This window comes from Branchiostoma floridae, chromosome 1 (assembly GCF_000003815.2).
Source record: "Branchiostoma floridae strain S238N-H82 chromosome 1, Bfl_VNyyK, whole genome shotgun sequence".
Lineage (NCBI taxonomy): Eukaryota > Metazoa > Chordata > Leptocardii > Amphioxiformes > Branchiostomatidae > Branchiostoma > Branchiostoma floridae.
The window spans coordinates 19,676,950-19,703,997 of record NC_049979.1 but is presented as its reverse complement, the minus strand read 5'-3'; the positions used below and the strand labels follow the sequence as shown (position 1 = coordinate 19,703,997).

At 44.7% G+C, this 27,048-nt stretch overlaps 2 protein-coding genes across 3 annotated transcripts in view; one reads left to right on the top strand and one right to left on the bottom strand.

Moving 5' to 3' along the window:
• Positions 1–4,380: 4,380 nt before the first annotated feature.
• LOC118427557 (malignant fibrous histiocytoma-amplified sequence 1 homolog) lies at positions 4,381–17,000 on the top strand. Of its 2 annotated transcripts, none has more exons than XM_035837397.1 (12): positions 4,381–5,382; positions 8,172–11,632; positions 11,762–11,869; positions 12,049–12,145; positions 12,346–12,423; positions 12,847–12,989; positions 13,202–13,433; positions 14,339–14,530; positions 14,907–15,096; positions 15,413–15,510; positions 15,896–15,967; positions 16,403–17,000. In XM_035837397.1, exons 2-12 carry the CDS (start codon positions 8,294–8,296, stop codon positions 16,564–16,566), a joined length of 4,713 nt encoding a protein of 1,570 aa, XP_035693290.1. In that variant the 5' UTR covers positions 4,381–5,382; positions 8,172–8,293; the 3' UTR covers positions 16,567–17,000. The 2 variants fall into 2 exon arrangements, with proteins under 2 accessions (XP_035693290.1, XP_035693298.1); XM_035837405.1 differs by lacking the exon at positions 4,381–5,382 and adding an exon at positions 6,881–7,248.
• Positions 17,001–18,788: 1,788 nt separating this feature from the next.
• LOC118412563 (TPR and ankyrin repeat-containing protein 1-like) overlaps positions 18,789–27,048 on the bottom strand; it is a 14,713-nt gene continuing 6,453 nt past the window's right edge. Inside the window, exons 11-15 of the mRNA XM_035815535.1 lie at positions 24,443–27,041; positions 24,137–24,304; positions 23,818–23,971; positions 23,356–23,714; positions 18,789–22,887 (exon numbers count right to left, since the gene is read on the bottom strand). Of these exons, the coding sequence (XP_035671428.1) occupies positions 19,186–22,887; positions 23,356–23,714; positions 23,818–23,971; positions 24,137–24,304; positions 24,443–27,041 (6,982 nt within the window). The 3' untranslated portion in view covers positions 18,789–19,185. The remainder of the gene's footprint in view (positions 22,888–23,355; positions 23,715–23,817; positions 23,972–24,136; positions 24,305–24,442; positions 27,042–27,048) is intronic.

The window sequence follows — 27,048 nt, the reverse complement described above, 5'->3', positions numbered from 1 at the left end:
GCGTGCTCTAGCCAATCAAGAGCCGCGTACTGGATCAGTCGAGGTTGGTTAACAGACAAGACAAGTGGTTGGTTTGGTGTGTCAGTACAAATTATACACTGTGAACTTTCTTCGCCGTTGAAACGGACGAAATGTAATAATGTGGAAAAGAGCAGTGTGTATTAACTCACCTGATTATCGGACACTGCATCCATGAGTGGCATTGCGTATTGGGGTCACCTTACATGATAAATGACAAAGAAGAACCCAAAGATCAGAAAAACTGAAATGTATGGTGAAAACGCACTCGGACGTAATCTCTAACAAATGTCAATTTGATAACCTAGCATCATGATTGATTATCTTTGTGGTGGCCTTTCTACAACAAATACCTATTATAGCATGAATACAGTACGTGAACCTGACGACTGCATCTCATCTGTGACGGGAGAATCTGATTTCGGTTGTTTTCGGTCGGCAGCTACAAAAGGAAGTCGCTGCGCTTGCAGCAAGTTGCACGTATCTAATTCCCAAATAATTCTCAAAAATGTATATTTGTGGATAGATATCTTTGGAAGAAAGCTCTAGACATGTGTGATGTTCTTTGATAAAGTTATGATATAAGATATCTATCTATCTGTGGCCGAGAAGAAGAAGCCAGCTTCACGGCAGTGGAGGGTCTGGAAAGAAGGACAAGACTCCGCATCTGCCGGTGTTCCGGATCCTGAGGCACAAGGGGGTAGTCACGTTTGATTATTATATCATTAGTATCTAAAAATTTAGTTCATTACCATTGAAGATGCCTCACAGACTTCTACAGCTACCCCCCCCCCCCCTCCCCCCACAACATCTTCCGCCAATGCCCCCAGAAAGGCCGGTGATGGAGGCTACGGAGTTGCCAGCTTAACAAATAGGGGCATGCAGTCACTAGTGTGATTATTGTAGGAAGGAAAAATGATGACAGTAGGTCAAACCAAGAACAGAAAATTCTTTAACCTTCCTGTTATAATTAATTTCCTGTGTCAGTTTAATGTCTCCTGCATGTAAGATGTAGTAGGACGGTGCAATTTGCATCAGGAGCTAATGCTGTGTACTAAAAAAGTACAGTTAAGACAATATGTTGGTATAACAAGAAAATGGTTATAGGTATGCAATAAAGTATTTCGAGATGGTGATAGGTGGCCTCGTGACCTGTTTTACTTGGGTGTTTCGGGAAACTTATTTTAAAGCTGTTGTGTAGTTGTACGATTTACTGTATGTGTGATGTGCGTACGGAAGAAAATTTAAAAAATATATACAAAAAAAAAAGAAAAAACACGAAAAAGAATAGAACAAACATGACAAATCTATTGTTGGGCATGCCGTAATTAGTGTGTTTAGTAATTTGTTCAATCTTCCTGACGACCTAGATTGCATACCGAGGGCAATCTTTTTTTGCCAACCAATTTTTTATTCGCACTTTTGGGTATCCGGAGGATGTCATCCACGTAATCCATAAAATCAACATGGCATAACCTTTAGAACTGATGTATTATGCGTGTTTGTCATTAAGTATGCACATAAGGCCCTCATCTCCTCCTCCTAAATAACAGACGGAGAAAATCTATCTAAAGGAAGAAGGCTATAGCAGCATTTCTTGATAATGTATGTGAATGAGGTCCTCATTTGTATATTTAATGTTCGATGATATTCACCTGTACATAACTTCCAAATGCCAAGTAAGAAATTCCCGTCATTTACCACAATGAGATTTTGGCATTTGTCATTATTATGCAAATCAGGCCATGTTCGTATCTTTCTCAGTTACAAATGTGACATGTTGGAATAGTCCTATAATGGAACAGAACGGGTTTATAAACTTATCCCGTTGCTTATGCAAATATGATTCCAATTTGCATAAATTACTACTGATCTAACTTTATGAAGCATTGCAATCATGACAATTTTTTCAACCCTTTCAAAGTCTGACACTAAACCAGTCCCTGCTACTAAACCAGTCCCTGAAGTTCCAAAAAAAAAACCGCTAGGCGACGCACACCACTTCCTCTCGGCCTCAAGAGCTATCTACCACTCAAATAATTATAGTAATAGCATGTCAAACCCGAAAACTGCACCACAGTACCGTAAAAAGCCCCTAGGGGACCTAAAATCTAATTATTTCCAGGTCTCATAGAGACCTACCCACATACCGATATATCCAGGCGTTCTCGTGTTATGTTCGTCCTCTACAACCCCCTCACACACCCACACACACATATAATAAAAGATATACAAAGGCTGCCGAAATATAACCTTCTTGGCGAACTATTGCTATAATTGTCCAAAACGTGAGGTGCTGCTACTGACAATTTGGATATATCTCGGCAGGTGGCGCCATTGCATGTCCATTCCTGAAAGTAGAGGACTCATCATGTTTCAGGCTCTTTTTAGTGTGGGCAGTCATACGAGTCATGAATCAGTTCAGCAAAGAATCCAAGCCATTACCTTGACGATTTGCATTGTACGTAAAGGAGTATGTCATTTAACAGTCTAATATTGTCATTCAGGACAGTTCTAAAGAGTACACGTCGACCTGTCCTTGGTGCTGAATTCATCATCAGGTCTTATTTCACAACTTGTTTAGTTACCTGATCGATGTGTAACGTTTTGATGTGTATCGCTTCATAATCGATATCGGGCTATAGATTACAGCTTTTTAAAACAAGGTACCGTATCGTTGCCTGTTACCTTGACAATTTTTGCCAACAAGCGTTGTGCAATAGAAACGTTTGTTTTTAATCACATAGTGTTTATCGATTGTAATGCTTGATAAATAAATAACGTTACATGTACATTATGACGGAGTACATGCTGCCATGCATAGCCGGCCGGTTTCTATATTGTAAGTGCAGTAGATAGCTCATTTTCTTCATCTTACATAATTTGGTGAACGTAGTCACTGTAGTGTGGTCGGATGATACGGTCGGATATTTTGCACAACTCGTAAAATACTTGGCCCAGAGCGAACATTTAATCATATGTATGGTTAAAAAAGGAGTGTGCAAACGGAAATTAAAACGTCATGTTATATTCATCTACATACTAAAAATTACGACGATCTGTCAACCCCTTCTTGAGTTATTTCCTTTCAAACTCTCACACTAAACCGGCCCCTGCAGTTCCAAACGAACACCATCTACTCTCAGCCCAAGAGCTATCTACCAATTAAAAATTATGGCCACAGCATGCCCAGAACTAGAAATATTAAACCCGGAGGTTCCGCTGCAGTAACGTAACAAGCTGCCAGGGAGCCCAAAATCTAATCGTTTTCAGGTCTACATACCAAATATCAATTCAATCCATTCAGGCGTTCTACTATTAGTATTATGCTGCTTTTCTACACACAAGTAAACCCACATACGCTACCCAAAATATAACATTCTTGGCGAAGATAATAACATTTCGTTTGTGTCGTATCTTTGGTTCAATCAGTACCGAGGGAAAGTACCGACAACTTCGTTACTATAGCAACGCCACGATACTTACAAGAGGGGATTCAGTAGTGCAAGGGTAGGTGGCGCTGTTGTCAGGTGCAAGGCCGATGTGTGTCATTACGGGGATGGTGAAGCAAGCGCTCTTATTTGTACAGCTTTCTGAGCGCAAAAAGAAAACGCTTATTTTCCTTAGTAAAGGAGGACAGATGCAAGTCCTTTACCTGCTGAATCAGTGCGTTGTTTGTAGAGTCAACAACGATGTTCACTGCTCAGGAATATAGAGTGTCGCTATCTTACTAATGCATGTTGACATTGGCGAGTAAACAGTGATATCTTCCAAACAGGCCCAAACTTAAAACATGTTAACATTGAGTAAATATTGACAGAATATTTAAACAGCAATCACAGACGTACTAATTCTTATATCTCTAAGTATTATGGGGTAACAAGCAGCAAACGGTTGTCGAGTGCATAGTAAGAATGATTTAGCATGATACTATTGTAAAATATCACACGTGGGATACTTCACACGGGTATTGTTACTACATCGAAAATGACCTACTTAGAGATACATAAGGCGGGTTATCTCAGAAAATGTTCACCCTTTTTTTCTGTATACTTGGCTAGCCTTCTTGCCCTGACTACTTGCCTTTTCGACAAAAATTCTTTTCCGGTATTAGAACCATCTCGGTTAAAAATCGCCCTCCCCGTCACAATGGAAGGAGGCTAGCACTCTGCAAACTACAGTCTGGCTTGTATTCAGTTCTATAACTGCGACCTGACATATTTGGGAATGCGTTATACTTTACTTAACACACATAACACACAACAAACAAAATCACGTTTAGACATGATATATGAGTTCCCACCTGGGTGATCCACGTTTGATTAAGTCAAGCTCCTTAATGTAATTATTGTGATATAATTATCAGCAGGGCGCTGTCACCCTAAATAGATTTAGCTCCTAGCACAGTAGGAATACGTGCTTTAAATCTTACATTGATATATGACCCTGTAAGCATAGCCAATTTAAACTGCTTGTTGGGTGTGATAAATATTACAATCATTTCAGCAACACATTTCGCGCTCGCTCTATTTGCACAGTACATGCTTGTTGCCACCTCACGTAATGTTGATTCCAAACATATTCCATACTGATGGTTGTAAAACTGGCTTAGAACTTCACTGTAAGTTGTAGTGTCCCATTCTAAAACCTTGTTGGTTATGATGGAGTTGTTGATAAACCTTTGTAAAGTACGTTTGAGGGCGCCTAGCCAAGCTCAACAATACACAGCGGACACACCTGTCTCGCTGGTCCCGTTGTTTATTTGTTTGTATCAAATTTAACGTCTTTGTTCTCCGTCGCGCGTTGCGTTTCCCCAAACTATTCAGTCCTTTCACGCGATCAATCTCCAGAAGAAAAGACCACCAGGGTCCTACAGAACTCTTCCCTCCCCCTATCAACAACGTGATTTTTTTTCTCCAGACAAACGTGTCTTACAACTCATTATAGTCTTTGGCCCTTCGCAGTGGTTCGAAAATCGGCGACAACATTTACCACCAGCAAATAGGACGTATTGTTACTCATGGTATTGTGACTACCCTTAAGAACGGACTGTCAGGTACTTTTGGCAGCCTGTGTACTCAAGTCACTGTTCCCCGTATACAGTCTCCGTCACGCCATGCCCGTGAATCGCCGCTGATCAGTCCATCCCACCCCGCCACTACTCGGACTCAAAGCCGCCAGCTTGACCCTCATTCACCTGACACCGCCAGCCACTCACCGCGTTTCCTTGGCGAAGAAGACCCCGGGCTGCGGTTGTCCCGCTAAATCCAAGTCTCCCTTTTCAAAGTTCGTGAGTTTATGGATTACGATATGCAAGCAACTCTTATGGAGGCGTAATGGACACAAGAAAGGGAGATTAGGAAGGTATGTATTCTGTGTTTGCTTCACTAGATTGGGTACCCAGTGAATGACATGCCTTACAATAAGGGAGTGAGCTTGACAACCAGTTTCAGAGCCCAGCGTTGAGTCGTCACAAATCTTGGAGCTTGGTGTGGCTCATTAGATCAAGCTACGTGGAAGGTGTGTACCTCCAACAGTAACGTTAGTAGATTTGCATGTTTAGTCTATATGACGACGCAGTTCGCTCCGTACGTGTTTCCAGAATATCTGTAAGTTGGTCTTTAGCTTGCATCTACAAACAGTTTTAGGTCACTCGTAACGCCACCGTCTCGACCGACGACTTGTAATGTCACATACCGTGTTGCTGTGTGCTTTTAACTGTTGCAGTTGTATGGCAACTGTAACCATCGGGATATGTGACGTTCTGATACTTGGTGACTTTTCTCATTTGATATCTTTTTCTGTAGTATGTTTATGAAGATTCTACGAATTGATAGCAGTTCACTTTTCTATAATATGCTATGTGCACTAGCTGGTCCTTCATTTCCCCTTTAGCCTAGCTACAACATGTCGATACGAAACGAAACGATCTGAAATCTGTAACATTTTAAAACTGTGCTGGTTACTTGTGTACTTAGAGTTTTGTGTGCATGCGTTGTCTTGGTAGAACGTTTTATAGAAGCATGGTTGGTAGCTTCCCCTGTCACACTTGATATGGGTACAGAACTACTGCTTCAATCTTACAAGGTCCCTTCGAAGTAGGTGGTGGTAAAAGTCTTGCGAATTGGTATCAACACTCTCACAGGAACAACGAGTATGCATAATGTATTAGTCTCAACGTTCTTGGGTGACGCTCGTATATTTTCCTTCGAATTGAAGCAACGAAAATATATAAGCGATATACAAACTTGGCGTTACATCCACGTAAGTCTTGGACACTAAGTCTTTCCACAGCTGTGTTTATGTTTCAACCGGAGGCGCTTTTTTCTTAATGGTAGAATAATTGTGATAGAATCATATACAGAAACCACGTTCGCTCATAGCGCCTTTTGTAGCAAAGGGTCTACTATTTACTCGAGGTCTACACCGATGAAAGCGTTACTATGTGAACAGGGAGGGCGCATTTTGACCCTGCTGTACCATTCACACGCACTGCGCACTAATTTGTGGGGTACGTCAGGAGATCTAGTTAGTTTTAATGGTCTTTGATAGGTTGTATAGAGATAAGCAAAACGTTGTTTATGGTTAAACCCAGAACCCTTTGTCCGGGCGGCATTTTAGTGTTTTGATGCTTGTCGTAGTGATGAGGGGAACCGAAGGATTATTATGTATACATGTTACATTTGTGACACCAAAAACGTCGTGGTTTCAGCTAAAAAGGCGGATTTTCTTACACTCCTAACTGAAGGTTTACGTGGGTTGTAAGGGTGTCATGGTTTTGTTGACACATTCCATGGGTTAAGTTTTGTTCACCTCAATGCCACCCATTGTAACGCGATATTACTTTTTCTGGCAGGAGGTTTGGTAACCTGTCACAGACGTGTCTTTGTGTACGTCAACGGAAAAAAGTTGCCAGCGAACGCCACGTACTATGAGATTTCCACATCTCTCAATTTTGGCCAGCAAGAATGGAAATGAGTCCGCGTGTGGTGGCGTTTTCGAGCAGAGTTTAATTATTTCCCGGGTGAGTCCGCTGATTCAATGAGTGTTGTTGGTACAGTGATCTCTTGTTTGGCACTAGCTACCGCTAGGCAACAGGTAAACCTACGCCCGGAGTTTTCTCGTGCGGGTGTATATGAAACCGGTCTTTTCACCACACACAATTGACGGGGGCGCGATAGACATTATGGGTCAGCACTAATCTAAGGAAACTTCAGCAGCGGTGTGGTGGTGGGTATTGTTCTTGTTTTCTTGTCAGAACTTTTCCACACCTTATAACAATCAGTGATGTAGCTTCGCGTTGGTAACTTGATGTTTCTTGATTGACATAATGGCTTCAGGGCGCTTACCTCTGTAGCACCGGTTGTCACTCGTTTTCATCAGTTAGGGTATAAGGTTGTATATATTTCCTCTTAGCCGTACGTCTTTTTCTGAGACATTTAATTCCCATTGAATAGTCTACGACCATTATGTTTGAGTAATGCGCTAGTGATGCTTGGCGATGATACTGTTCATCAATGCATGTTTGCTATTTTCTGTCATGTCCATTTTTACTGTACTAGCCAAAATGACAATTTGAGTTAGACTCACGTTGTATTGCTATAAGCCGCGAGTGGTTTAATGAAATGGATGTTAGAAAATACATTAGATTTAGGTTTAGGTTTAGGCATAGTTACTGGTTGCTTGATAAACAACTGGGGGAATGCCATCAATGGAAAGCATACTTGTCTTGCTCTTCTCAGTTGTGGATTTTTTTCATATCATAGTGATGCGCTCCAAGTAATCATAATCATTCAAAGATAGGTGTACTTTCCTTCAGAAACATCCTGTATAGGTTACCGAGAAATACGGTCATCGTTAATATGGAGAATGCGCTGTCATATGTGCATACATGTGTGTGTTTGTGTCGGGGGGGGGGGGGGGTACTGTTGTCTCCTTTATCCTTGAACGTGCAATGTCTCATTAACTCATGTGTGAGCGTGTGGATGTAAAGATAAAACCATTTCATGATAATGTACATACATATGCCACTTTTTACGGTCCATATTTCTTTCCTTCTTACTAAAAAGCTCTGAAATTTCTGTGACAACATATTAAACAATACCGAGAAGTTAAACAATATTCTTTTTAACTTTGCCGTCTCTTCTTTTCAGAAAAGTGCCATTTGAAGAGGATTGCAAAATGGCTTCTTTAGACAAAGCAACAAAGGAGTATACCTCTGAACACTTTGAAGTCAAGTCTAAGGTAAGATAATCGGCACTGTAGTCATTTCAAAATGGCCGCCCTTGACGTGATGCAGCAGCCCGTGGCCCCGGCCATGAGCCTGACCATGGGAGACATCGCGTCCAGAGTGTCGTCAGACGACAGCGGCAAGAGAGAGATGAACCTGTGCCGGTGTGACCTGGTCACCGTGCCCCTCCAGGTCTACCAGTTCAAGGACGTCGTGACCTTGGACTTGAGTTACAACAAGATCGCGCGGATCACGCCCGACATAGCGGACATGAGGTCGCTCGAGGTTCTACTGGTGAAGGAAAATCTCATCAAATCTCTGCCGTTAAAGATGGCTTCCCTGGTAAAGCTCCGGCGCGCTGACTTTTCAAACAACCGTCTAGTCAAGGCTGTACCCGAAGTACTTCTTGGCATGAATAATCTAGAAGAGCTGGATCTTTCCGGTAACCAACTCACGACGTTCCCGGAGAAGCCGAGGCTTAAGAGAGTCACCAAGTTAAACTTGTCTCGGAACAGGTTCGTGTCCTTCCCGAAGGCCGTACTGGGCATGCGCGCTCTGATTGAACTTGACGTATCGTTCAACACTATGAGGGAAATGACTGACGACGAGGAGTGCCGCATGAGGTTCCTCAAACGACTGGACGTGAGCCACAACGAGCTGCCCTTTCTACCTCGATTCATACTTGACCTTAAGAGTCTCGAAGTCTTGGATGCTTCGGCTAACAAACTCCGGAGGGTGTCGGATGGACCCTGCCACCTGTCAAAACTCAGAAGAATCAATCTTTCTCAGAACGAGTTCCAGTCTGTTCCCAAAATCGTGTCTCTACTGAAAGGAGTGGAAGATATTGACATTTCGAACAATCAGATGGCAGACTGGATCGTAGAGGGTAAAATCTATGGTGCCACTAGCGTCAAGAGATTGAAGATGTCAGACAACAGGTTTGAAACGCTTCCTGAAATTGTAGAGAAACTAGAGAGATTAGAAATCTTAGACGCGTCGAACAATGCGATCAAGGAAATGCCTTACGAATTGGAGTGTACCAAGCGTCTCAGGAAACTCAACTTGGCCGGTAACAAGTTCGTGCAAATCCCTGCAGTTGTGTTGAGCCTCGTCGTGTTGGAGGAACTGGACATGTCGAACAACCATATAGCAGATGTGGCAGAGGAGGAATGCCTCATGAAGAGGTTGAAGAAAGTAAACGTTGAGCGGAACTGTCTGACCTCCATACCCGCGTTTCTCCTCCAGAGGAGCAAGTTGATAGAACTGGACATTTCGGACAATAAGCTGTTCACTACGACTCCTACCGGCCAGGCACCAAAGTGGGGGAAGTTGAAGATCCTCTGTCTACAGAACAACTTCCTGAGCTCCATCTCGGACCTGCTCCCCAACATGGGCGAGCTACAGGAACTAAATGTCAGCAACAACAACTTGAGCACTCTGAAGGGCATCAAGGGAAGAAAACGTCTGAAGAAGGTACAGCTTCGCAACAATCAGTTCGAGGCCTTCCCTAAGGAGCTGACTTTGCTACATGAGCTTGAGGAACTTGATCTGGGAGAAAACGACATCGATTGGCTGCCCGTGGACTTGAAGTTCCTGTCGAAACTCAGAGTTCTTCTCGTGGATGGTAACAACATTGAAGCCTTGCCGAACGCCATCTTGGAAATGGCGGGACTGACAGTGCTCACGGTAAAGGACAACCCCCTCCGCCAGCCTCCCATAGACGTCTGCAACGAAGGTTTGCCCATGATATACGAGTATGTGACGGAGATGAAGAGAACGGGGATCGCGCAGATGCCTCATCACAAGGTGGTGGTGCTGGGAGGACCCGGCTCAGGGAAGTCCAGCTTGGTGCGGACACTTCTGCAGAGTGAGTCTCACCTGACAGGAGAGGACGACGAACCGTTCTACCCAGAGAACCCCACCGTCCCGGAGAGTCATCTGTGGACGTTTGACGAGTTCGAAGTGGAATTGGTGGACACCAGCGGTTTCGACTACTTCACCGACCGGCTGGTTATTCCTAAGAACGCCCTGTATTTGGTCTTGTTCAACGCACACGAGTACGTCAGTTCGAAGTACAGACAGGCGGTCGGGAACTGGCTGGAGCTGCTGAACGCTCGCGTGCCGCAGTGCCGAGTCCTTCTGGTCGGCACTCACAGCGACTTCTGCACAGCCAAAGACTTCGCCGCCAAGCACGTGGAAATCATGGCGCGCATCCAGCAACAAGAGCAGCACCTCATATCGGACCTGCAGACCAAAGCCAAAGACATCAACGACGCTATGAAAAGCCACAGTAGACTGGAACCGTCCAACGAACTGTACGGCTTGAACAGGGAGATGCTGTTGGAGAGACGACAGGAGCTGGAACATTTCATCCGCAATCGCTGCAGCTTGCCGAGCAAAGTGTTCGCGGTCAGCTCCTCACCGGAGCTAGCTGGTCTGGACGACTTAGCAAACGAGATCGTCGGCTTCATGATGAAGGAGAAGAAGCCAGCTAACAGCGAGGCCTTCCCGGTGCCGTGGTCATGGAGAGAGTTGTACACCGTCCTGAAGAGGCACGGGGAGGGGAGGCAAGTCATGACATGGGACGAAGTAGAAGAAGTCGCCCGAGAGCTGACAGGTCTCAGTGGCCCAAAGTTGGAAATCGCAATCAGGTTCCTTCACCACAGACGGGACATCTTCTGGTTTGGCGCCGAGATTGAGTCTCCTCTCCTGAGCGACCTGCTGTTCCCCAACCCTACACAGTTCTTCAAGGTCATCAAGGTCATCTTCCTGTTCCTGCTCAGAGGTGACATCGAGAAGCTCTTCGACTTCAACCACCCACGCTTCCGGTCAGCTGGCGTCAGGAACATCAGTGAAGACGACTTCGAAGACCGCAAGGCGGATTTCCTCAAACACGGCATCCTCGACGAGACGATCCTGCGCTTCCTGTGGAGCCAGTTCGGCGATCTGTACGGGGACATCTTGTCTGGGGTCATCGCCGCCCTGCAGCATCTCGGCCTTTGGTACGTCACGACCAGCCGGTCCGACAACAGAGTCATGCACGTCCCGTGGTACTTCTCGGACGACGCCAAGGCGACACACTACGAGCTGTTCTGGCCACCGAGGGTACCGGAGGACACCGAACAACTCACCATCATCTTTGGCTTTAGACAGTGGTATCCGACGGGCTTCTTTGAAGCAGCCAGTGTCCGTATGCAGGAGTACATCGATCCGGTGGCTACCCGTGCGGACTGGAAGGATGGGGTCCTGGCGACGACACCCTCCCGGATGAGAGTCTACCTGGGCCGTAGGGCAGCGGAGAGCTCCGCGGTGGTGGAGCTGGCCATGCGAGGGGACAGCTTCGAGATAGACACCATGTGGACGGAAATCCTCAGAATCTATCGGGTAACATTTTTCACTATACTCCATATGCAATTTATGATTTTATTATTGTCTACTTTGCCAATAATAATGTTTAATGCTTCTTTTGAATTTGTGCTTATAAGTTATAGTAAATTTTGTGTACTTTTCCAGGGAGTGGCTGCTCTACTGACCAGCTGGCCGGGCCTGAGGCACGATGTCTATCTGGTCTGCCCCCACTGCGTCAAGCGCAACATTGAGATGCCACACATGTTCTACAAGGTGGGTATAGAACTGCATGTACTTGTTGTGCATAACTCATTACGCTAACCCTAACACTGCCCCTGACATTTCACACACTTGTGCACTGCGTGAACATTGTTAGGACAAGCTTCCTTTTGGTGTTTCATCAAACCCGCAACGTTTCTACATTCACCCAATACCTTTTCTCCTCTATCTAGGAGGTTCTCCGCCAGCCTCGTGGCAAGAGGCGTGTGATCTGTCCCAGGGCCGCCGGGGGCTTCGTGGATCCCAAACTTGTGTTCCCGCCGGATGAAGGTTAGATAAACACTACCTCGTACTTCTTTTTTTTTTCAAAATGTAAATCATTCCTCCCACTCAGCATCAGCAATGGACCAACCTAATATTTTATCTGCAATATATTATAAATCCCATACATGTACTATGTCATTTATATTAGTTAAAGAAACCAGGAGATTTTAAGATGTGCTAACTTGCTTTTCTGTTCTCTCTGACAGAGACGGGAGGACTACGGAGATATGTGGTCAACACGCCAAAGACTCCTGCAGTCGACATCAAACCAAAGATGACTACAGGTGTGTAACGATCTTTACCGATATGATTTTCAAGAGGATGCACTATCTTCACAACATGTAGTAAAGTGCACAACATAGTCTAGTACACTATAGCATGATTTAGAGGAAACTCGTTAAACCCTATATTTCAACATCATATATACATCAACAAGAGATGCATTATTCATTAGTGCTTCTGCCCACCTCAGCTTTGTCACTAAATGATTATCAGGAAGCAGCATGTTGTCACGAATCAATGGGTCATAGCATATCTAGCAACTAGACTTAAGTCCGTTTCAAGAAGCATCAGAAGGTTTGTACAGTATTAAAGTTTTCTAACGTAACAAAGACTAAAGAGAGAAGGATCGTTCATATCTTTCAAATGTGCATGTGGCGACTACATGTGAATAGTGATAACGTTACCTACCTACGTCCTCTCCGCAGTGATCCCACAGCTGGACCTGGGCAGTGGTGTGGAGGTGGTCATACAGCCTGACCCAGTACCGTCCCTCCTGCCTCTGACGGCCGCGGTCGGTGAGGACAGGTACCGGGAGATCCTCATGCAGCACCGGGCTACTATCATACAGGTGGGCTTCTTTATAGGTATTTGTTTACTAAGTTGACGTCAATTGCGTTGGATTGTTGGATTATAGTGCACGTCTGGTATATACGGTACTATACTGCTGCTACAATCCAATATCCCAATAGAAGCTGTCCATATTAAGCTTGTTGAATATTTGGAGCGGACACAATCTTAAACGATGGATCGGAGACTAATATGCTCGACGTCGTCCCACAGGAACTAAACGTTCGGCCCCTACGAGACTACCTGGTCCAGAGGAAGGTTCTGAAGCCGGCTGAGTTCCAGGTTATCCTGACGGAGCTCACCAATCAGGACGAGGCTGCCAAGCTCATCCACATGATCATGGCGCGAGGACCGCGGGCCTTCAACGTGTTCTGTGCCGCCCTGCAGCGGTGCGGGTACCCGGGACTCGCTGCCAAACTGCTCAGGCCTATCGCCACCAAGACAGGTATCGTCTGTCATATCTAATCTATCTGTACATGACAAACACTTCCATCTAAGTGTCAGAGCTCATAGCACTTCAGGGCTGACGTCAGAGTTGCGTTGCGCGGTAGAGGGCAAAAAATGGGAAGACGATTTGGGTGTGACTTAAAATCCTTGAAAATCCTTCTTTTCCTTGAAAATTTTTGCCCAATCTGGAGACTTTTTGACTTAGAAGAGACAGGTAGGGTCTAAGCTTTCCTGTTTGGGTCAAAATTTGTTCAGTTCAGCAGTTCAGCTGGTGTAAGGACAGGTTTTAGTTATAGGGTGCTACTGGTTGTATCAGGAGGGAAAATGGGTCAAAGGTGAGGTTTCTTTCATAGAGCGAGCTTTTCTCCGAGAATGAGCCAAACAACCCTCTGTTTTCTTTGAATGCTTATAAACTAGACCCAAGTGACTTTCTGGTGGAGAAGAATTTTAAAGATTGAACTATGGGTTAATACTTTTTTGAAGCCTTCATTCAGTGTATTTCAACATGCTTGTCAATGGGCAGCCCTAACTTCGATGTCTGACCTTCAGGGACACATTATATTCGCAGCGATCATTAGGGTTACATGACGACATTCTCCAAACAAAGGTTGGGTCCGGGGGTCCGGAATGGACGGGATTTTTACCGCTCCCTCCACTCAGGAGCAGTAAAAATCCCAGCCACTACCTCCCTCTCCTCGACCCAAACTCTGTTTGGAGAATGTCATGACGATGCTTTGCCGACAAAAATATTTTAGCTTCTAAATTTTCCTAGCTCGGTTAGGTTATCCAACAAATATAGTGCCTGAGTACAGAAACAACTTTCGATCCTGCTGCAAGAATAAGGTCATTTAATTTCAGACATATTTAAAAGCTAACATCGCACACGGATTTTTCTACTTTCAGAGCTGAAGGTGCCATCCGTTCGTCTGAAGGACCAACAGTCGTCCCTGGCGTCCATGTCCAGCTCTGTTAAGGACCTGTCTCTGGGCGAGTCGACTATTTCCCCGGGGATCTCCAGCAGCCTGCACGCCCCAAGCACCATCGGGCGGCTCCCCATGGTCAACGACTACGTCGCCAAGTCGTACGACGACAAAGGTCGGTGTCTAGATCATTAGGATCACGTGTACGATATTGAATACGAATGTACATGTACTTTTGTTAAGACTGAGCAAAAAGTAATGTGGGGCCAAATACTCCCGGGAAGTTTCATCTCACTGTCTGCTACCTAGTTTGTGACTGCAATGAACTAATGATTATTTCATCAGTAACGTTAAATGCTACGTACGCATTTCTCATGATGAAAAAGCTTCTACAGTAAATTAAAAAAAAAAAACGTTTGGAGACTCAAAACAAATCTCCTCTAACTACGAATTATACTCAACTTAGCATGTGTTTTCCTCATATAGATTGGTACAAAAAATAAGAAAATATCAGGGCACATTACTTATGTTTCTTTAAACCTGTTTTGTAGGTATTGAGGCACAACACAAGCTGGCGCTGCAACGTCACCGCCTGACTATCATACGTCACCTGGACGTGCGCGACATCCGGGACTACATGCTGAAGAACCACGCCATCAGGGAGGCAGACATGGCCGCCATACTGACACAGCTCACCAGACAGGACGAAGCCGCCAAACTCGTGGACATCCTGAGCGAAAGGTGTGGATCTTTACTAGATGTTTTAGCTTTTGTTTTTGTTTGTTTATTCATGGGAAGCTCTGTTTATACATCTTACTCATGCTCTTGTGAGATCTATAAAAGCATGCCACCATCGTTAGTCTACCCAGGAATAATCCATTGGTTTCAAAGGCATTTGATAATTCTTTAATACTCTGAAATGATTATTGTCATATTATGATGAATCTGGCTTGAACCAGGACGTTAATGTATGCCAAGTTTCAGGCAGCAATTTAATGTTTTTGAAATCTCTTTATTGCGTTATAGCCGAGTCTAAAATTTATTGTATTACCCACAGGCCTGAACATGGCTTCCCGATATTCTGCAAGGCACTTCAGAAGTACGGCTACCCGGCTTTAGCGAGACAGCTGACAAGACCAACCCATCTACCATCAGGTAAGGAAGATACTCTGCTGTTACCTCAGGTCTCTCTTCAAAAGTACGAAGACGGGAGATGTTCCATTGTTGTAATCGTAGTTTTAGATATTTGTACCACCTTAGCCCAGGAAGATGTGGAAAATGGCAAAGAAACAAGTGATAGATGTATAGGAAAATCTTCCACTATTCAAAGTATTACATTACGAATAATTCACCTATGAAAAAAGGAATGAACTACAGAAACATTGTATACAAGAAAGAAAACAGCATGCGGAAGAACTACATTGAGAAGGTTTTACCTTTTTGCAAGAGGAGAATGTGTTATTTTTGTTGATACAATTACATGTAACCTCTCACCAAAAATGCCAATGGAATTCTCATCCTGTCTCGTCTCATTTCGCAGTGAGAGCTCGCCCAATGAGAGGACTGCCTCCACGTGGAAGGCACTATGGAACATTACCGCCATGGGGCAATCGTAAGTTACCATTATGATCAATATTGTCATGATTTACATTTCCTCTAGACTTTGTTGAAGAGATTCATTAGTCCCTCCAAATTTTCGATGGCTATCTGTCCATCTTATTCACGGGGACTAGGTCTCTTGCTCGCGAGACTAGGTCACTCCATGAACAAGATGGACAGACAGCCATAAAAAATTTGGAGGTATGTGTATACCTTTAAAAAAAGTCACTGTCAGATGAAAATTCTATAACTGTCCTCTGGACCTTTGGACTGAAAATAGTGGAGTCATCCCAAGAACTTTGAAGAGTGGACTTGACCCATCACAATGAACCTTCTCTTCTTTTGCAGATTCCCTTCCGGTTATGTTCTTCAACTGTAATTTCTATCATGGTCATCATCTTCTGATCGTGATCTTGTCTAACAACATGCAATTTGTTTGCCCTGTCAGGTAAGAAGGGAAACTTGGGAGCCAGGGCGATGCCGTTCCAGGCCAACCTGGGGAAGAGACGAGGCGGCGGCAGCATCACCCTGGGAAGACTGCCCCCTATCGACAAGACTAGCTCATCGTGGGAGACAGTGACTTCTGCTGATGTCATGGACATGTCACACTAGATGCCTCCGGCAAAATCCTATTTTTTTTCATTCCCATGTTGGTACACATGCATGTTGACGAACTTCGTCAGTGGTAATATTGAAGAGATTTATTGTTAAGAAGCCATAGTTGCCAGGGCTACATTGCTGCTCAGGATGATTTGATCAACACTGTCTTATTGTTCGAGACGACAGTGTCGCAAGTAATTTAGGAGGTGTCTGTTGAGATATGGTAGTACTGCCAATCTTTAGACTGATTTATGTACGAATGAGTTTGCATACCAATTTTGATACATATGTAAATGTATATACATGTAGCAATGTACATAATGTTGTTTTTCAGGTTTGCCCAGAGCTGCTACTGTAGATTTTCCTGTTTGTGTAGTTGATTGTTACATGTTAATATAGATCGAAAGTTACAGAGATTATTTTCAATACAATGTACATGAAATGAGCTTTATGTCTGCCGGTTGTTTTCCTTGTCTCTTGGTGAATAAGACTGTTGACATAATACCACCCTGGGAGTGGATAACAGCAAGTCTGTCTCGCCTTTTTGACAGTCACAAACCACATCTTAATGTGTGGGACCGCGTAGCGCAGTGTTCGCCCCGTGACCGAGAGGTTGCGGGTTCGAATCCGACTGCCGTGTTACCGATCTTGTGTCCTTGGGAAAGGCACTTTACATGACTTTCCTCACTCAGGTGAAAATGAGTACCTAGCTTCGGCTAGGGACGTCCCTCGGATAGGACGTTAAATGGAGGTCCCGTGTCTGGGGAGAGCCATACCCCAGGCACGTTAAAGAACCCGCCACACGTGCGATGGTGCGGTGTGAGTGCCTCAAAACCTACAGTACCTTGGCCGCACCTGGGGCAATTACTGTAGTATTGAGGTCACCTGAGTGGCACCAAATGGCAGCTCGCTCCAGACACTTGCGACAGTCGTATTGAGGTCACCTGAGTGGCGCCGAATGGCAGCTCGCTCCAGACCCTTGCGATTCAGCCCCGCCTATTGTAAGCTCCTCGCAATTCAGCCCCTGGCGGCCCACCCAATAACAATAACCCGATTATTCAACGGTCAAAGGAACTCAGTATGTATGATAGAGTTGTCTTTCTTTATACATACACATTGTTGATGGTATAATTACATGGATGTAATATATAATGAACCACTGACAAGTCAATGCTATTTGGGGATAAGTTGCTCCTATTTGATTTTTTGACTGTCCTATAAATTAAGAGTTAGATGTTAAACTTGCCTATTCTCAGTACTGCATAACTTTGTGATAAGACCATTTGGATTTTTAGACGCTTCCCCGCGTCTTATTGAACAAATGACAAGGCAATAGATACAAATCAACAAAAACTTTATTTCAAAATATGACCAAAACATTTCTTAGTGTTTGCTACTAGGCTTTCTAGGTTGTAAATGTAATCACACACACAAACTTGCACACTAAAGACCAGGCATGAATTGAAATGAAAACAGGCCTGATCATGAGATTAGTGAGATGTTAATATAGAATGCCATTTGAAAGCAAATTGTTGCTGTAGCATCATTTGGTCTGGAACAACTACAATTTTTACCAGTTTGCCTGAGTTGAACATGATTAGAAGAGTTACAAGGACTTTTAAGCCAATTTTTGGGTGGATATATATACTACGAGGGGCGTTCAAGAAGTAATCCACCTGACCCACTTCCAGTTGTCTGATCTAGATGAAATTTTGCATATGTAATGATTCATATCTTTATGGGTTATGTTGCAAAAAACAGCTCTGAACTAATTTTGGTTTTTGATTTAAAGGTGTTTGAACTGAGTCAGGTGTGAAATGGACCAGGTGTGAAATGGAGCCAGTTGAGTGTCGCGCAGTGATCCGGTTTTTGTATTTGAAAGGACGCATACCAAATGAGACTTTTGATGAAATAAAAGAAACTTATGGTGATGATGCCCCATCATATGACCTTGTAAAACGCTGGCATTGTGAATTCAAACATGGCCGGAAGTCTGTGGAAACAGCTCCCAGACCTGGTCGTCCCTCTTCTGCCATTGATGAGGCATCTGTTGCAGGACCAACCTGGGGCGTCCTACAAAAACGGTGTACAGAGCTGCATCAAACGATGGTAGAAATGCATAACTCTGGGTGATTCCTATGAAGAGAAAGACTAATAACTGCACCAAGTTTCATTAATCTCCTCCTTTGGGAAATGGGTCAGGTGGATTACTTCTTGAACGCCCCTCGTATCCAATGCAATGCAGATCCAGAAAAGAGGGACAAGACAATCAAAATCTTCTGTCACACAAACCAGCCATTGTAGACCATAATCTATCGAAAATATATTCTACTCTCATTCTCTAATCTAATCTCGCTAATCTAAACGAAAGATATCTTGTAAGCATTATGAGCTTCTAATACATGTACTTGTCTAACACTACCTTTATGGTTGGTAGATTCACTGCAAAACATAGCATCTTTACAATTAATAGGAAAATTGTAAGTACAAGAACTAACTAAACCAGATTAACTATTCTGACACTTCTCTTGGACAAAAAGTTGTTTCACTTGTAAGGTAAGATAAGTTTCTTGACATCCAAATCCAAGATGACGTTGAAACCTGCTTTTCATTATTTACCCATTGGTGCTTTCACTTCTGATTCTTTCTAGTTCTCTTCTTCCTTTGGCGACCGCCTTTGCCCTTTGCACGCTGTTTCTTCACACCAACAGCGATGAAGTCATCTTCGTCAAGGTTGCGGAACTCTTCGCCTTCTTCATCCGCGAATGCCGCCAATGTGCCCTCTTCATCAGCCTGTCTCTCTATGAGACGCTTTGCTCTCCGAAATGCAACAAGAGCCTCTTGAAGGTTGCGAAGTGCTTCATAGGCATCCTGTCGCTTGTTCCAATAACATTCATCTTTGATCTTCTCGAGTAACTTCCGAAGCAAGTCCTGTGCTGTGTTTACCTTTTGGATTTCCAACATGACCGCTCCTTCATTCTCCTTGTCATTATCAGCTTCAAGTGTGAACTTGTCAAACCGTTTCTGGACCCTAGCAACATCTGTGGTGTAGAATTGCTTGAACTGAGCAAACTCACTAAGATTCTTTGAATGCATTGGGTCCTGCAAATGCTTTTCGCGAGTGATGATATCTAGCTCTTCCTCCTCTGGTTTGACCCCATCAGGATCTACATCCCAGGCTTCCTCGAAGTTTTCCCTTTCCTGATCTTCCTCCTGTTCTTCCGCGTCATCACGGATATGTGGACGAGACCCAAAAGTGACGCCACATATGCGGCATCCTGTGTCGTCAAGTTTGAATTCACGCAGGTCATCTTGCTCCACTGACATCTGACGTTCAATGTTTGTAATCCTGTGTGCTGACTCGAACACTGTTTTCTCAATCTTTGGCCCAATTCTGCCAAGTGCACGCCAAAACTGTTGAATTGTGCTTGCTGCCTTTTGTCGTCGCTTCATATCAGCTTGTTGTTCCAAAATCCTTCTATTTATATTTTCAAGGCCTTCTGTAAGTGTAGGATCATCCGCAGTCTGGGTACCATCATCAACTTCCTCTTCTTCAAATTCATCTTCAATGATGACATCATCTTCGTCTTGGGCATGAAACATGTCATCTTCCAAGTCAGCCTGTGAAGCTTCTACCGGTATCTCTACAGTTCTTGCGCTACCATGTGGGTTGAGGACGTCATTGCCAGACGTTTCGCACATGTCGTTTTGTGAGAGCGCACTAACTGGGTTGTCGTCGGTATGATTCACAGCATCATCAGCGTGAGAGTGGACAGTGTTGTCATTGGCATGCGTTACAACATCATCATCATGGGAGTAGAACTCTACTGCCATCTCTCGCCAGAAACCTCTGATGAACATATCAGGCTTCACTTGCTCGAAGTTGAGTCCCCTGTAGATACCGGTACCCCTTGTCATTTTGCCTGGATATTTCCAACAGCAGTGCCGAAGGTACTCCTGATCCCTGGCCTGTAGTAAGTCTCGTAGGAGGATCACAACATCCCGTATTCCTTTGGCTGATCTCATTCCTCTGATGGCATCTGCAAGTCGTTGTGGAAAGTGTTTCTTGATGTTAATCTGGTACAGAGCTCTCCGCAAAGGAATCTCGGCATTCTTTGCCACAGGCCCACCACAACCACAAATCAACACTGCTGCCAGGATGAAGACTCGTTCCATCTCGCCGCTTTCCGCATAGTCAGGGATGTTTGGACGGAAGGCATCATCAATGACGTTGAAATCAGGGAACTTTTCACTTTGGCAGATGATGTCTATGATGAACCAAATGCATTGATTAATCTTCTCTAGCACCTCATCTTTCCTGTAAGGCAACCTTTCGATGGATGAATAGATAGAGGTCCTACCATTGCTCCACAGGCGATCAAACAAGTGGACCATTGAGATGTAGCTTGCAGGGAGGCAAAGCAGCATGTGTTGGTTCATCTTGGCATACATTGAGTAGCAGATTACAACAAGTAGTTCCAAGAAGAAGCAAGTGTTTGCAAACGACGGGATAAGTGGCTCCTTAGCCCTCTTAGCCAGCAAACCCATGAAAGCCCTCATGTTGCCCATTGAAGACAGAACATTTTCCCTTACGTAGATGTCTTGGATGAATTCCTCAAGTCTTCTCATGACGCTGACAAACACTGGATTGGTCGTACCACCCTTCAAGCAGATCATGCCAATGTGAAGTGGTATCTTCTCTGGATGGCGTCTTTTCAAAGCCTCCTTCTTGAACCCTTCCTCGGCAGACACAAGTAGACTTGAGAAGTTAACTGGTGGGTCTTTGGCTAGTCGAAACAGGTGGGCTATCTTGATCAGGAGGTCTGTGTTTGATCTTTTTTCGCTGTGACTGGCAGATTCCCATAGAGACCTGGCATAGTCGCGAATGCATGACAAAACAATTGCATCTCCCTGAAACTTGTGGAAAACATCTCTAGCTGTCAAGAAGCTCTGAGTGAGAAGCCTCTGGTGGCCGTGTGTTGGGAAGAGGATATCGTATAGGTCATCACATAGCCTGCCTTTCTCTGCACCACATTCTTTGTGGGAAGCGAAAGCCTGTTGTACCGTCTCCCATGTGCTGTCTTTTATCTTCTCATATCCAAGGTCAAAGAGCCCTTGAACTTTTATGAGAAGCACCGTTGCTTGCAGAAGCGAATTGAGAGTGTCCTTGTCATACGCATGGTGTAGGTAAGCACAGGCATCCCCTTTCCAACAGCTCAATCCAGCTGTGTACATATGGCATACTCGGCTTCTTGTTGCAATAGACTGTAGCATTTTTGTCAACTTTTCTTTCAGCTGATCTATGTTTCTGAGGAGGTCTCCTGCCATGCATGCTCTTGCTGTGTGGAGGTCCATCTTCGCTGTAGACTTGCTTTTCCCAGGAAAGTCTCTGTCCAAGGCATCCAAGATACGTGGCTCTTCGGATGAAGAGAATGTTGCACTGCGGACGTCTGTGCGTTTCACACCGTAGAATAGCTCACATGCCTTTATCCATTGCTGCTCTTTTACACTGTGTCCCCTGAAGAGCAAGAGAGCTCTTATCAGGCTGAAGAAGTCTTCCATGAGTGCCAGGATGTGGTGAATATCACTGAACGTCAAGGTCTTCTTCCTCTTCACTAGCAGGGCTGCTGCCTCCAGAGCTCCTGCAATATTGATCCCAAAGTGCTTGATAGCACTTTTTAGCATACTGTCATCATCTGTCAAGTCTCCAAGCATCATCTTAGCTTCAGCCCTGCCTTCATTGTTGCCACACTTGTTGTATAGGAACATACAAGTTATCAGGTTGTCCTTGGTCCCTTGGATGTCAGTTGTCGTATGCTTCCTCTGCTTGCGACTTTGGATGAGTAGACACTCGGCTACAAACTGTGGATTTTGGTTTTGGTCTGCAGCTTTGGCGGCAGCTTCAAACTCTCCTATTGATTTCAGCAGCTCGGCCGCTTCCTGACCCCTTCCCTCTTTCTTCAGAAGCTCTGCTGCTTCCTTTTCATGGCCGTGTTTCTTGAAGAATGTCAGACGGGTATCAACTGGGAGTCGGTTCAGACAAGCTACCATATTTTCTTCTTCGCCATGCCTGTGGTAGTGGTCAATGGCTGCAAGGAGAAGGTTATCTGGTGTGTGAATAGGCGCTGTCATTACAACAGTTGGATTCAGCCCCTCCTGCTGGCACTTGCTTTGCAACTTGACATACTGCTCGGACACATCAGCAGCAGCTTCATACTCATCGACACTTCGTAAGAAATTTACCGCCTTCTTGAAGTTTCCGGCCTGCACGAAGCAGCGACTGGCCTCCACTTTCATGTTTTCTCTCTGGTACAGATGGGCAGCGCTTGAAAACTAGGAACAGAAATGCATACCTCGCTTAAGAACTTCTCTTACCAACTTTGTGCCAAACAACTGTAGTTGTCCTTCTGCCTCTTGTGGTCATTCACATTATTGACATCTCCATGTTGTTTGGCCTCACTTGGTATACGTGGTACTTAGTACTTGTGTGCACAGGAAAACAATTTTCAAAGCACTAGGATGATAAATCCCAGGATACATTTGCATGGGTACCATCTACAAGAGTTTTTCTTTCTGTTCTTTGGCCCTGTTATCCCTAATAAATAAGTGGTCATGATAAGGCAAGGCATTACTAGTACATCATGAAAAAGCTGTCCTTTTAGCATGGTGCCATGGAATTATTTGTGTACAGAGCACTATCAACTAATTACTATAACGCCACATGGGCTGTTCTGGGGAATGATGAAAACCATAGTTACATATATAGCACTTATCGTGAAGGAGTGAAAAGTTACAACATACCTCCCCAAGTCGTTCAAACAGCTGAGCTGCTAGCTGGTAGTCCCTTGAGTTGGTGAGGCACCGGGCTGCTCTGACCAGGGCGTCTCTGTCGTCCACGTGATTTCCGCTTTGCAGAAAGAGGTCTGCTGACTCCAGGAACCTCTGTCTTATCTTGTGTTTCTCTCTTGTGATAGTCGCGTCCTGGCTGGCTTGATGAGCGAGATGTTGTGCCAAGGCCATGTTTGCTTTCTTCCGATCTCCTCCTTTCTTGAAGAAGTCTGCAGCGATTTCCCATCGCTCCTTCTTGTAGAAGTACTCACCCCGCTGACACCATTCTTCAGGTGTGGACTCTTTCACGAAGACGTTGGAAGACAGCTGACCTAAAATAAATACAAGTCAGATAAGGTGTTGTCCCAGGAAACATATCAGGATCAAGACTGTTACCATGATCTGTCATGGACAGTCAAAAAGGACAGTACTCACCTTGCTCATCCCTTTGTGGCTCTTCGACAAACTGCTGTGCAAGGAAATACTTGAACATTGGGGCATGCTTAGCTGTGTCTTCGTCGAAAATCCAGACGTTCACCCTTGCACGAGTGATGGCAGTGTACAAGTTCTTGAGCTCAGAGTTCAGCACCTAACCGATAAAAAGAGGTAGGCGTTATTTGGTTAAACCAACACCAAAGACAAACATACATAAGACGGGGGAGAAAGAGAAAGGATGGGAGTTGATGAAACAGAAACATCTCATTCAGCATTCAATATAGGGTTTTAAAGTGAACAAATAGACCAAGTTACATGCCTTGTGCTTCTCTGGGTTGAATTCCAGAGGTCTGGCCTGTGCCACAGCACTGCTCTGGTCATCGTCAATCTTCAACAATCCTTCCGATTTTACTCGTGCCTCTGTGTTGGAAGCCTTGCCCATATCCTCTTCCATGCGGGTCAACACAACCCTCCATTCTTCGTTTGCCTGCAAATAAAGTATTAAAACAACAATTCAATAATGTATTTAGATTGTCAGTGAGATTACTATCACAACCAACCGCAAACGTCCAGATCATTAAACATATATGTATATATATACAAGACAGTTTGATACATTGCTTACCTGTGAGTCCTTAAAGATGTTGTATAGTAACACATCATCAAATTCCAGTCCCTTCGATTCATAGATGGTGAGGACCAGTGATCCACGGAACACATCAGGCATGTCCTCCTTTGCCCCACTGTTTGCCACCAGAACAACTTGGTGAGCGCCAAACTCAATAGTGGATGTCGCTCGACGGTTTCCTTGTAGAAGGGTGACTAAGTCCTTCTGTGAGCATCCCTGCAGCAAAAGGGGCCTGGGTCCCTCCATGATGCCCCTGTCCTTTGGTAGATGGTCGAATGAGTAGGGAAAGAACCTCTCCAGTAGTTTGATCACACCTGCTGCCAGGTCGAGGATGCCACAGTGAGACCGGTAGTTGTGCGTCAAATGATACATGTCGGGTACCTGCACTGCTGTCCTCTTTCCCATCTGTTGCAGTGACTCTCTGGCCTTGTGGAACAGCGAGCGGAGGTCTTTGAATCGAAAGGACACCCCTCTCATGATGCTCTGAGCCGTGTCTCCGGTGAAGAACATTTCGTTTGGGTCACAGCAGCAGCGGATCAACAATGCAAGCTCAGCTTGGGTGAAGTCCTGCGTCTCATCCACATACACCTGATGTATGGACCAGTCTACATCCTCGGCCTGTGCAAGTCGCTTGTACAGATTGTGTACGAAGTCCATTTCGTCAAACATGTGTCGTTGTCGTTTCTCATGCTGGTAGGTTTGGAAGATGTCGTAGATCATGTCACGGTCACCAGTAAACTCTGCACGCTTCTTGCCGATTTCAAGGTACTCTTCACGGCTGAGGAACCCTTCCTTTGTCTCAACAGCTTCAACCGAACCTTTGATGATTGACATGATTTCCATCCAGACCAGGGTAGGATGGAACTCTACTCTCCCACGATTCACACGTTTCCACAACTCTGTGCGGAACACTTCATACGTTACTTCTCGTCTCATAGTGAGCCGTTCATGTTGGGGTCGACCGCTATCTTCAGCTGCATCGATTGCTGCTTTCAACTTGTCGAGCTCCTGTCCACCTTCGAAGTCATCATCATCATCATCACCAGAGTCGTCTTCTAGATCAGAATCTGTAGGGATGAATGTCGTTGGACCATCATTCTCCATCCAACCGGGTATCTCTTCAGTCATATGTCCTCCATCACCTCTCTTAAAGAAGTGGGGCTCTTCCAGAGAAGCATCCAACATAAGCAACCATTGCCTGGAGTCCAGGAAGAGCGGGAAGCCTGCTGGATCAACGTCTTGAAGTCTTACTGAAATCTTCTCATCTTGGTCAGCTTCAAGGTACTTTTGAGCTGCTTCAGTTCCATGACAAAGCTCACGAAAGTTCTTTCCAACCTCACTACAGAGTACAGCATTCTTCGTCACAAAGATTTGATGAAGGTGCTCAAACTCTTGCTCGCCACGATCCAGATTCTCTTTTGGTTCTGGCTCCTTCCAGTCACGCTTTGTCATCTCTGTGTGGAGTGATTCATCCTCATCATCTATTTTCTGCATGGAGGGGTCTACTTTGGTTTCTGGATGATGGATTTGGTGACCATTGTCTACATTGTTCACTTCCTTTTTGTTTTTTGTACAAGTCTCCTCTTCTGAGCCACTGTTTTCAGCTGGACTGATCTCTGACTCTTCTTCCTCCTCTTCATTGTCATCTTCATTATTTGCTCTGATGCGTCGTTGAATATATGCCTTGCTTTTTGGAACCCACGGTTCAAAACCATGAGCAGCACTCTTGGTCCAGTAAGACAAATATGCATACCAAAGCCGGAATAGGCAACATGTTGTTTTCCCTGTCCCACTTCGCCCAAGTAGTAGGATCGACGAGGGAGGTTGGGCTTTCAGATGGACAATGGCATGTTCCAGGTCGGTCACTTTGAAGGGAAACTCTACTGGTAAGCTGTCATCTCGAAGGATGTTGTTGACCAAGGAAGATGAAAAGCAGTAGAACTTGAGAATGTTGTACTCGTTCTCATTAGAACTGGCTGCAGGGAAGAACTGCTGTTCCTCTGGGATCTCTTTGGTTCTGTTTGTGATTTCTTTCTCAGTAAACAACATTGGAAGCCTATCGGTGGTGGCTGGAGCTGATTTGAATTGCAGGCTTGTACTTCCAATGAGACTCTTCTTTGCCATGGGCATGCTGGCTTTACCCCGCACGAATGATGTTACCGCCTGGTCAATAGCACGTTCAAGGTTGTCATGATCAAGGACGATGTCCCAGAGCCGGATGATCTCAGTGTAGATTCGACCCCCAGATGTCAAGGTGGTGGACTCTTCTGCTTCTTGGGCCCCCTTTAGCCACTTTATTGGCTTATCACTCAAGCGTGGTGAAAAGGCGATGGCTATCTCCCACAAGATCCTGGAAGCTTTGTCTATTTTTGCTTCAAACAACCGCATTCCTTCTTCTTGGGGCCGACCACGAACTGTCTTTGTCAAGTTAGGGATCCACTCTCCTTTTGCAAGTCGGTTTACCTTCTCTACCACGCGTTTCTTGATGTCATAGGGAAAACTCTTCTTCTTCAGAATCTTCTTCACCTTGTCAGTACACTCCACTTCCCATGGAAGGCCTTTGTCAAAAACATCGTAACTGGTGTCTGGTAGTCTTCATCTCT